This window comes from Oncorhynchus keta, chromosome 1 (genome assembly GCF_023373465.1).
Source record: "Oncorhynchus keta strain PuntledgeMale-10-30-2019 chromosome 1, Oket_V2, whole genome shotgun sequence".
Taxonomy (NCBI): domain Eukaryota; kingdom Metazoa; phylum Chordata; class Actinopteri; order Salmoniformes; family Salmonidae; genus Oncorhynchus; species Oncorhynchus keta.
In genome coordinates this window covers 64986977-64999539 of record NC_068421.1, presented here as the reverse complement: position 1 = coordinate 64999539, position 12563 = coordinate 64986977, and the positions used below count along the sequence as shown (strand labels likewise).

The window sequence follows — 12563 nt, the reverse complement described above, 5'->3', positions numbered from 1 at the left end:
GTGGAAAGAGTCATAATTTACCCGTGATGCTCCTCTCCTTGAAAATGTTCCTTTCTTTGTTTCCCCACATAAAAGAGCTGTGCTGTACAGAGGAGACAGTTGGAACAGAGAGGCTGCTGTAATATGTATGCACATAGCATAACCACGGTGATAGCCACACACTGCAAGTGCATAACAAGTCCCTTGATTATTTGTCACTGTGCAGTGGGCTTAAAGAAAGAGATAAGAAAACAGAACAGAGCTGCTGCGGTCCGTCACACCCCCTTTATGCTTCTGGAGTAGCAGTGTTTACTGGCTGTCTTTGTTGGTCTCTCTGCGCTAAAGTATGCTGGCTGAAAGCAAGATGGATGAGGTGAGGTAATAATGTAAATGGAAGAACATTATATAGGAATACCATGGAGGCGAGCCTAGTGGGTGATCGGGATGTGGAGGGGGGACTGAGTCATGGTAGGGGTTGGGGGCCCTGCTGGAGGCAGGCAGGAACAGGCCTGGGGGACGCGTGTAGCTGGGCTTGGGGAGGGGGAGTGTCAGCACCACGCAGGGAGAGGGCAGCGGTGACTTCGTGTAGAGCAAAGATTGGGGTCAGACAGGTTGAAGGAACCAGCCATGTCGCTTTTTACTCCCCGGTGATCTGGTCTGTTGAGCGTGCAAATCATCAACAAAGACCTTTATGCTTTGCAACCCCCCTCCCGCTCTAAAAATGAATGAATTATAAATAAATAATTACCTGGACACCCAAATGAATCCCCCTTCTCCTGTTTAAAGTCTGTTATTAAATGAAGTGCCTTCGTCCCTCTGTGCACTCTCTGTGACGTCTATTAAGATTTAACACACTTAACCCCCCCCAAAAAAATGTCTCAAGGTTTCACCATCATTGGAAAGCCCTAGTTATTTGGTTGCTTTGACAAAGTCATTTCTGAAGGCTATTATTTATTTCATATGATTAGTGATACATTTTTAAGGTCCACCCTATTACGTGAACTGAATTCTCATTTTAATATGGTGAAACTATTCCTTTAAAAAAAAATTTTAACAAACATTGAACATCTAATAGTCAAATCATAGTGGAAAAGCAGATGAGCTAGTTCTACTCTTTTTGGCCATTTTCTGGTGTTTTGTGGTGGGTCAAGCATAACACGTCAACCCTGTTACCCATCATTGTTGTTAAGCTTGTATTCAGTTGCCCCTCCCTGTTGCACGCAACAAGCTTCTATTCCCCCTGTCTCAAGGGGATGTATGGCTGATTTAAGAGGAAATCGTCAACCCTGTTACGGTCAACCCTGTTACGGTCAACCCTTTTGCTTTATTTATTTGGCACTTAACAGGAACTTACTATAGTCTTCTTTTTTTTACCTTTTGAGGTGGAAACAAAGTGTTTTTATTAAGTTGAACATGTGCTCTTCATGACAGAATGTAATAATTTGGTGACATCAACAACACCAAAATCACCAAGTTACACTACCCAAAATGGACTAATTTGATGGAAGGACCTTGTAGTCACCAGGGTAATTCTGCCACTTTTCAACATCATATTCATTATCTCCTGCACAATACTAGTATCTACATATGTGAAAATGGGCCATTTCTGTGATTAAAAAGATAAGATGAAAGATCCTAAAAAAAGCTTCACTGTTTCATCACAGGGTAGGATCAAACTTAAGAAAAACAGTTATTTTCAAAAACATGCAACAGGTTTTCAGCCAGAGAGAGGGTCTTTTCTTGCTCCCCACGTCAATGCGAATTTCATATTTTTCAAATTCACCGATTTTTCCTTACTTTACTTCCCCCGTCTATGGTCACCCAGGTCTAAAAGGCTCATTATATTGAATGAGCAAGCTGTGAATGTTCCACGCCAGAGCAGTTGGAATATTCTCAGTCGTTTAATGATTTCACCACCTGTAATCTTGCACAAAATGGACAGAAACAATGTTTCATGCTGAGAATTCACTGAGGCATTTGCTTTGTTCTTAGACTGATGTCCTATTGGGAAGATTCCACTGTGGCTTCATAGGACTGGTGTCCCTCTGAGTCTATAGTCTCTGTGTGCTGGTCTGTTATGGCTCTCCATGGATAGGGATTGGCAACATTGTGAAGAGATGAGCACTCAAACAGAGGAAGGTACAATACCAACCTCTTGCTCAAAGACTTTGCGATGGAGCTGTTTTCTTAAAATAACTTCAAAAAATATATTATTCAAAATGTTATGTCTTACTTCAAGTATGTAATTTATAATATATCTGAAGTAGGACAGAGCAGACACATTTGGTCTACCTTTCTGTCAAGGTTATTCTATTTTCTCATTTAGGTTATTGTGGAGGTTTTCAGGTTATTCTATTTTCTCAATCAAACTTGATCTTTTTGATGAGATATACACACTGTAATGTCAGAACATCATTAACAGGGAGACCAGACAGTGTGAATGTTGAGAGATTCTGGGACCTTATTCAAAACCCAGCTTTATGCTTTGACTGGGAGAGCAAGTAATCTGTGACTTTCATGTCTTCCCACTTTTAGTTTTTTTATAGAACTTTACACAATGCCTTCCATCTATTTAAAGTAAGATGATGAGGGTTGATTGGACAATGGACTCCAGCGCTAGCTATGTCATGTGACCAGGCATGCCAGTGGTGAGAGGCAGCTATGCGTTGCCCTTTTTACTCTTGAGTTAACAAGTCCAGCGCTGGGCTGAAGAGAGACAGCTCCTTGTCCCGGCGGTGTGCCATTTCCCCCTGTCCTTTAGACTCCAGTCCAGACGGCTACTGAAAGACCTATTATCCCCGGGTCTCACCATAAAAGTCTCACTCAATCAAGCATGGCCATGTTGTCAAACCCTTAGTTTGGTATCACTGCCTCACTTAAGTGTTGTGCTGTCCTGAACACGTTCCATACACATAAATTGATACAGCACGAGGAGCACAATGTGGAACCGGACAGCTCGGTGGTTCCTCCTGGCTTCAACATCAATCACCAGCCCACAGAAGACGGCACGGCCTGACAGCTAGCTGCAGTCTGGGAGATCACTCTGACAACAGCAATACATTGGCACACGCAAAGTATGGGAGCGTGACTCACACAGGGACATTTGAATACCAAACCTGCCAATTGAACATTTCAGGCTTCGCTAATCATGACACTTAGTTGATGGACAGTGACAAGTAGGCAGATATTCTCCCACAGTTGCAGTAATATGCTCCTCAGATCATCATTAGACGTGGTAGGATACTCTCAATTGTTGACTTATTTTCTTTCTCCTTTCCATTAAATCACAGGGTAGGCTTACTTTTATCCACAAACAAATATAATTAGGAATTTCATGCTATTCAAAACCCTATTAGTTGACTTGCGTGACAGTATACATGGAGTCTTAAATGAAGTTTCCTTCATCATCCCTACTGGCTTTTAGACAGACAGATTAGATAGAGGTCATCTGATGCTGCTCAGCCAGTGGCTCTGAGAGCTTTATGGCATGAGATGTACGTACCAATCTAGCCACTGGACATATCTGCTGCCTGCCCTCTGCACCTCTTAAGTGACGGACACTGGACAGACTCCAGACCTGCAGCACTCAGGGCTACTCCTTATCACTGCTGTCAGTCCCCATTAGGAGTCTGCTGAAGATGAGGCCCTATCTGATAGCTGTGTGTGTGTGTGTGTGTGTGTGTGTGTGTGTGTGTGTGTGTGTGTGTGTGTGTGTGTGTGTGTGTGTGTGTGTGTGTGTGTGTGTGTGTGTGTGTGTGTGTGTGTGTGTGTGTGTGTGTGTGTGTGTGTGTGTGTGTGTGTGTTCATGCGTGTGTATGTCTTTGTTACTGCATGGATGCCTGTGTTTTGTGTCTGGATTTCTTTAAGGGGGAGAACAGGTGTTGGATGTCTAATGAATGAAGCATTACACATTAGCTACAAAGTTTCTTATAGGAAAAGGACACAAGGTCTTTGAACATAGTTTAGCTGCGGGGGGAAAACATGCTCCCTTTGTGCACCGCTGTTTACTGTTTTAATTAGCATTGTTAATTGGCTCTTTGTATCACCCTGGTGACAGGCCTGTCACTTGATGGTATTGATGGCGCTGATGTCCCTAATTTGTCTTCTTGTTAGGGATGGTCTGCTGTGGACGCTGGTGTTTTGTTCCTTGTCATTGGGGCATCATTGTCCGTCTGTCTGTTTAGACTGGGCACATGACACTGAAAGCAGATAAACAGCTTGGTAAACAAATCATCTGTCGTATCTGCTGTGGAGTGTCCATTTTCCCATTGTCTCGTCACCTCATCAGCCCCACGGTGGCTTGTCCTTGAGTCACAACAAAGGCCTTTATCGATCCTACAAGAGGGTAGAGGAGATATTAAAGCCCCTCATGCTCCAAAGCTGCTGCAGTATCCTCTCTGCCATACTGTAGATCTGGTAGGCCAGAGCACCCAGCACAACTCTCCTCTTCTCATTGACCTGACATTCCAATGTACCAAAAGTTGAGTTCCTATCACCTTACCCAACAAGCACCACAAAGACGTCCTCTCTGAGCTTTACTGTAGTCTACCTCCGCTGTCCAGTTCTCCATCTGATAACACAATGAAGCACACCCTAATTTACCACCAAATTTCTTGCCATGTTTCCCGAGGACATCCTGTATTCCCTGGCCTGTCCTCTTTGTGAGTTACAGTAGAATGGACTGCTATTGAGTTCAGAGCCAGCTGTCTAGTGTCCAGCCGTTTAGCCTGATGTCCTGCGTTTGTCTCCAGGCAGGGAGATTTAGTATAGAAATTATCCTGAGAGGAAGATATTGTCCATCTTGGCAGGGAAGGTCCTTCAGCGAAGGCTTATTTTCTGCCTGACTGTGCCAATGGGCCTACTTATATTGGTCAGCCTTGTTTTCTATGGAGACAAGGAATTGGAAAGAACTTTGATAGTAATATAGAAATTCTGATGTGCACCTTCATTCTGAAAGGGAAAATGTACTGTCTAGGTGGAATGTGACATTTTGTGTCAGTAAAATACTTACATATTGCCAACTGCATACATTTGTTTCTTTATGCACCATTGCAGGAAGGGCTGCCAAACTTCCACCCCCCTTGATTATGCAACACCTTTCCCTCCTGCCTGGTGTGTTGAGTTGATGTTTTGGAACTTTCCACCCTCCTTCGCGAGCTGCCCTCAGGCTGTGCTTTGGCAGAGTCCTCACTTCCTGCCGCTAGCAGCTCATCCCGACTGCTCTGGTTGCCCTTGGCAACAGGTCAGCAGCCAATCAGGGTGTTGGAGTGTCCCGCCCGCAGCTGTGATGCAGATGAAGTATTTTCCTTCCGAAGCGGCCATCCATCACCAACTTCCTGTAATAGATGTGAGATGTGACATCACAAGCTGAGAGGCCATCTGCACTCCACGGGTTTCTGGGATATTTCTGTCATTGCTCAGAGCATGCGTTTGCGCTGGCACCGTTTTATCACGGGGTAACACAAAACTTTCCCAAGGTCAAAATGAAGATGTCAGGGATACATGAGGGACGGTGGTCTATCAGTGGCTGGAGAGGCTGGTGTAGGATAACCTTATGGAGAGCACTCTGGGTTAAAACAGACCTGTATTGGATTATAACAGTCTGGAGGACAAGTATGTTGTACTGCATCATGTCTTCAGAAGAATCCTCAAAATTATGGTACTCACTTCAGAGGATGGTCAACATGACATAAGGCTAGAATTAAGATACTGCATGTTACCATTCTAAAATAACTAGAGAAGAAGATTATTGTAACTATAGATGCATAGCAGGTTATGAGCCTAAAATAGTTAATGGCATGATGCAGAGGTTGTAGCGCCAGACAGATGGGTGTAAATACAAGAGCTGGAGCTGTGCGGAGAGTGCCCATCGACCGGCAGAGTGACGAATGGAGGCCCACAGAGACACCACCTTTCCAGGCTAAGGTGACTGAGTAGCAACAGTGGGGTATGGAAGGGGGATGAGGAAGGTGCTGGCACTCAAAGCCAAAATAGGGCAAATGGGAGGCACCCTATGCAGACAGCATGGTGAAGAAGGTGCAACAGCGCCTCTTCAACCTCAGGAGGCTGAAGATATTTGGCTTGTCACCTTAAAGCCTCACAAACTTCTACAGATGCACAATTGAGAGCATCATGTCGGGTTGTATCACCTCCTGGTACGGCAACTGCTCCGCCCACAACCGTAAGGCTCTCCAAAGGCTAGTGAGGTCTGCATAACGCATCACCGTGGGCAAACTACCTGCCCTCTAGGACACCTACAGCACCCGATGTCACAGGAAGGCCAAAAAGATCATCAAGGACAACAACCACCCAATCAACTGCCTGTTCACCCTGCTACCATCCAGAAGGCGAGGTCAGTACAGGTGCATCAAATCTGGGACCGAAAGACTGAAAAACATATATCTCAAGGCCATCAGACTGTTAAACAGCCATCACTAACACAGAGAGGCTGCTGCCTTACATACAGACTCAAAATCATTGGCCATTACTCATCTCATTTTTAAAATGTAACCTTTATTTAACTATGCAAGTCAGTTAAGAACAAATTCTTATTTACAATAACGGACTACAAAAAGGCAAAAGGCCTCCTGCGGGGAAGGGGGCTGGGATTAAAAATAAGTCAAATATAAATATAGGAAAAAACATCACGACAACACTACATAAAGAGAGACCTAAAGACAACAACATAGCATGGTAGCAACACAACATAACAACAACATGGTTGCAGCACAAAACATGGTACAAACATTATTGGGCACAGACATCATCACAAAGGGCAAGAAGGAAGAGACAACAATATATCACACAAAGCAGCCACAACTGTCGGCAAGAGTGTCTATATTCTATACCATCTATTGCATCTTGCCTATACCGCTCAGTCATCGCTCATTCATATATTTATATGTACATATTATTATTCCGTCCCTTTACTTAGATTTGTGTGTGTTAGGTAGTTGTTGTGGAATTGTTGATACTAGATATTGCTGCACTGTCAGAACTAGAAGCACAAGCATTTCGCTACACTCACATTAACATCTGCTAACCACGGGTAGGTGACCAATACAATTTGATTTGATTTGTCTTCTTTGTTAATCTATGACATGTTAGCTTCCATACAGTGTGATGTGTGTGCACGTGCATGTGTTCACTGAGAAGACACAAAGGCATGGACCTCCTCCCAGACACTCAATTCAGCCCAAGGATGGATTGTTTATGAGTTAACAGCTTTGGATAATGGGATTTCACCTACAAGGCCTTGGATTTATGTTTCCTAGGTAATATCTGAGCGTTGAAAGGAATAATAATACAAAAAATACACAATTTATTTTTATATTTCTTTCACTGGCACTTGTTTCAATCATAGAGGTGTGACAGATAGACAGGTCATATCTGAACATCAACAAGGAAATGACAAGAGGTGAACAATTATGTCTCTGTGTCATTTCATCATTTTGGTCTGTCTGGTAAAGAATATATTCATAACAACACCTTTACTGGGGAACCTATGTGTCCATCTTGGATGAAATATGGATTACTGGTATTTGTCACTCATTTCTTTCTTGTTCTGGTCCTATGAATTATAATCGTACATGAGGAAATTTTTTCTCATCGTTTTACCTATTGTCTTAACAGTATTTATGTGTGTAGTGATTCGTCTAGATTGACCAGCATTTAAAAAAAAAATGTTTTCTACATTTTGCCTTAATCTAAATCATTTTGTTATTATCTGTGTTTGTGATCTAATCCAGCTCGGCGTCATGGCAACAGCATGCAGAGTAACCACACAGTTTTATGATCAAGTGTCTCAAGTTATTGATGCCTTCCATAATGTGGTGGGGGCTGGGGGCTAGACTTGTGAATTTTTAAAAAGCCTGGGCGGTAAGTAATTGCCACTGTGATGCCTTCCACCTTCGTGTTTTTGGCTGATGTAGTTGATTTACCCCCACTAAGTGCGGAACACAGTGTGTTGTAGCTTGGTAATTTATACGCCACATTTCTCTACTGGTTATTGCTTAGTTATTTACTGCAAATGGTTCTATTTGTTCTGTGAGGAAGAAACTAGGGCTTTATTTATTTATTTATTTATTTCAATTAATAGTAGAGTGTCAGAGGCAGGATTTAGAGGCTTTGTGAAATGAAACAGTGTAACTCCAGTAAATGCCTCCCAGCCAGGGAGAAATTGCCTTGTTGTTGACTAAAGTAAAGGCTAACAGCGCCATATGTTCATGTTATAGGGAAGAACCTTAACATGGTCCCCTCAGACATGAAGCTGGGAAGAAATGTTGCCCGCACCTTCCTCGACTACTACAGGCACAACAACTTCATTGATGACAACAAACTACAAATCCCAAATCACATCAACAGGTAGTGTTTCTAATGACACATTTCAATAACTTGTCCAGTTTACATCCTATTTGTTTAACTTGATAATATTCACTAATGTTTTTGTGTTCTCAGTATGGAGGTATTGTCCCAGGGTCGACAGGGGAATGGAAATGGGAACGGGAGGACGTCTGGGAGCGAGAGAGGAGCAGAGAGGAAGAACCAGAGTATCACAGGAGAGTACTAGACACCTGGCAATAACATACTGGAGAGACCAGTCCAGTCTGACCACTGTATAAGGCTCCTGACTCACAGCCCTACACTATATCCACACAGCCCTACACTATATCCACACAGCCCTACACTATATCCACACAGCCCTACACTATATCCACACAGCCCTACACTATATCCACACAGCCCTACACTATATCCACACAGCCCTACACTATATCCACACAGCCCTACACTATATCCACACAGCCCTACACTATATCCACACAGCCCTACACTATATCCACACAGCCCTACACTATATCCACACAGCCCTACACTATATCCACACAGCCCTACACTATATCCACACAGCCCACTATATCACACAGCCCTACACTATATCCACACAGCCTTACACTATATCCACACAGCCCTACACTATATCCACACAGCCCTACACTATATCCACACAGCCCTACACTATATCCACACAGCCTTACACTATATCCACACAGCCCTACACTATATCCACACAGCCTTACACTATATCCACACAGCCCTACACTATATCCACACAGCCTTACACTATATCCACACAGCCCTACACTATATCCACACAGCCCTCATGAAAATTAGATGCATCAGCCCAAGACAAAGGATGCAATTTCACAAACGGATCACTTTTGGATAACATGTTAATTGGAGGATATTTACCCATGGAACTTCATTAGAGCAAGTTGCTCTGACTGTATGAAATGTATGGGACGAATCAAGCTGACACATATACATCTCACGTTCCATTTGAGGCCTTCATACGTCATTCATATATTTTACCACAATGTGCTTTTTCCATTTTAGGTATTGCTTTTTATTCAAATGTATTCACGCATGTCATTGAAAATAAGTGCATGTGTTTTCTCTTGTAAGTAACTTATTTTGTGTTTATCTTGCCGCTCTGTATCCTACATTATTTGGAGGGGTTTAATGGGAGGGGTAACCCATTTTTGTTTAGTCATGACCATATCGGTATCTAAGTATTCTGTTGATAAAACTATGAAATATAACACACATTTGTAAGTTTGTGAAATTGATGTTCAGTCATTGTCAGTGCATTAGTTTACACAGGTGTTTGCGATTTAAAGGAAACAGATTTCAACTGAAGTCATTTCATGGATTATAATATAGAAGAAAATTCATGAATTTGAAATCCCTCTAGAAAATGATGGGTATCTATCAAGTATGAACTTGCCCTGAATTGACTGATATCCATTCATTTCCATATTTTACTGCAATGTAAACATCTATTCAACCTATCTGTTCAGAGCACAGAGTGCTTTTCACTGCATTATGTAAAACATCATCCATGGGACTTGCTCAACACAAAGGCATAAGTAGGAGAGCTAGAGAGAATGGTACATTAGTCAAGTGTGGCGTGAAGAACAACATGTAATTTTCAGACCAGTCATTTGGAATAAGTGAGGCAATCTGTCAGCATAAAAGCATACACAAAGGACTTTTACATGGTTGACGAGAAGATGGAGAGGCTGTACGAGAATGACGAAAGACATTTGTCTTTTGATGCTTTCACTGAACATGTGTCAGACCTGGACCTGTCCAACACTAAAGTGCATGTTAGTGCATCTCTTACACACACACACACACACACACACACACACACACACACACACACACACACACACACACACACACACACACACACACACACACACACACACACACACACACACACACACACACACACACACACACACACAAACAAACTGCATGCACACACACAGGAAAATGCTTCCTTCTATTCAAAGTGCACGGTCCCCAGTGTGCTGCTATCATTTTAAGCTTTATCTAGAGATATTATTCTCTATTGCTTTCTCAATGAGACTGGGCACATTACTTTTTAATTAATTGTACACAGCTATGCATGCGAGAAGGTGAGAATTGTTAATACATTTTCTCTTCAATAGTCAAGAAAATTATATTTCTAATTAGCCGTCCTTACATTTGTTATGCATTATTTAGCCTCTTACCAAATCCCAGAGGTTCTTGTTTATCTAAGAGGATGGTTAATTGAAGCTGCAGGTAGCCTAATGGTTAAGAGCAGTGGGCCAGTATCCGAAAGGTCGCTAGTTCAAATCCCTGAGACAACTAGGTGAATATCTGTCAATGTGCCCTTGAGTAAGGCATTTAACCTTAGTTGCTCTGGATAAGAGCAACTGCTAAATTACTCAAATGTAAAAGCACTGCAAACAAGTCTGTTTAGAGCCCCGCTGTGGTCAGTGTCACCCTGTATATAACAAAGCCAGTAGAGGTTGGTGTGTATAACTACTCATCTAAAGGATGATCATGAATGCAAGACTAATGTGGGGTAGGACTGGAAGTTTGTTTTTCTAAGCATTACTCAAATAAAATAAATGCGTGGCATGATCTAAAGTCTACTTATTTGATCGCTCTGCAGCTCTCATCATTTATCAGGACATTGTAACTATTTATTCTCAATCTGCCCAATAAATGGTTTTGGACTTTTGTTGGATCCACTGAACACAGTCTACAAAATGCAGATTGATTGAATTCCAGTTTTTTTCCCCCCAAGAGTCACATGACCACCAATATCTTTGCTTTGCTAGAGTCAGAGTAGCGCAGAAGGTGTTGTATGCTGAAGCAGTGCAGACAATTGAGAAGGATGGGTCCAAGGATAAGGGATCCTGTGAGTAGTAGATCTGTGCCAGCACAGAGGGATAAGTTAATGAGTAATATATGCTTCAGTATGGTTGGCTTCTCTGCGTTCATAGCAATGGTTATCAACTGTGCTGCAGAAGTGGAACATAAATGGCAGAAAATGGATGTTGTGGTGGCAGCTCCAGGGAAGTATTTGGGTATACGAGATGAGATTTGACTTTAGAAGAGTTACCTTCTGTATGTGTTGAGTGGTGGTGTCCCTTTCTCCCAGGCCATTTGCATGGTACAGGGACAGATAAGGTCAAGGTAGTGGAATGGGTTTTTAATGTTTTAGTGTAGGGTTAGTTGGAAGAGTGTTCTTTTGTATATACAGTACCAGTCAAAAGTTTGGACACACCTACTCATTCCAGAGTTTTTCTTTATGTTTTATTATTTTCTACATTGTAGAATAATAGTGAAGACATCAAAACTATGAAATAACGCATATGGAATCATGTAGTAACCACAAAAGTGTTAAACAAATGAAAATATATATTATATTTGAGATTCTTCAAAGTAGCCACCTTTTGCCTTGATGACAGCTTTGCACACTCTTGGCATTCTCTCAACCAGCTTCATGAGGTAGTCACCTGGAATGCATTTCAACTAACAGGTGTGCCTTGTTAAAAGTTAATTTGTGGAATTTCTTTCCTTCTTAATGCATTTGAGCCAATCAGTTGTGTTGTGACAAGGTAGGGGTGGTATACAGAAGATATCCCTATTTGGCAATAGACCAAGTCCATATTATGGCAAGAACAGCTCAAATAAGCAAAGAGAAATGACAGTATATCATTACTTTATGACATGAAGGTCAGTCAATCGGGAACATTTCAAGAACTTTGTTTCTTCAAATGTAGTCTCAAACGCTATGATGAAACTGGCTCTCATGAGGACCGCCACAGGAAAGGAAGATCCAGAGTTACCTCTACAGCAGAGGATAAGTTCATTAGAGTTACTAGCCTCAGAAATTGCAGCCCAAATAAATGCTTCACAGAGTTCAAGTAACAGACACATCTCAGTATCAACTGTTCAGAGGAGACTGCGTGAATCAATCTTTCATGTTCGAAATACTGCAAAGAAACCACTACTAAAGGACACCAATAAAAATAAGAGACTTGCTTGGGCCAAGAAACACGAGCAATGGATATTAGACCGGTGGAAATCTGTCCTTTGGTCTGATGAGTCCAAATTTGAGATTTTTGGTTCCAACCGCCGTGTCTTTGTGAGACGCAGAGTAGGTGAACAGATTATCTCTGCATGTGTGGTTCCCACCGTGAAGAATGGAGGAGGAGGTGTGATGGTGTGGGGGTGCA

The 12563-nt window shown here is 42.2% G+C and overlaps 1 protein-coding gene across 1 annotated transcript in view; it reads left to right on the top strand.

Annotated features, from left to right (window-relative positions):
* agbl4 (AGBL carboxypeptidase 4) overlaps positions 1 to 8887 on the top strand; it is a 412900-nt gene extending 404013 nt beyond the window's left edge. Inside the window, exons 12-13 of the mRNA XM_035781882.2 lie at positions 8241 to 8343; positions 8437 to 8887. Coding sequence (XP_035637775.1) covers positions 8241 to 8343; positions 8437 to 8548 — 215 coding nt within the window. The 3' untranslated portion in view covers positions 8549 to 8887. The remainder of the gene's footprint in view (positions 1 to 8240; positions 8344 to 8436) is intronic.
* Positions 8888 to 12563: the final 3676 nt, after the last annotated feature.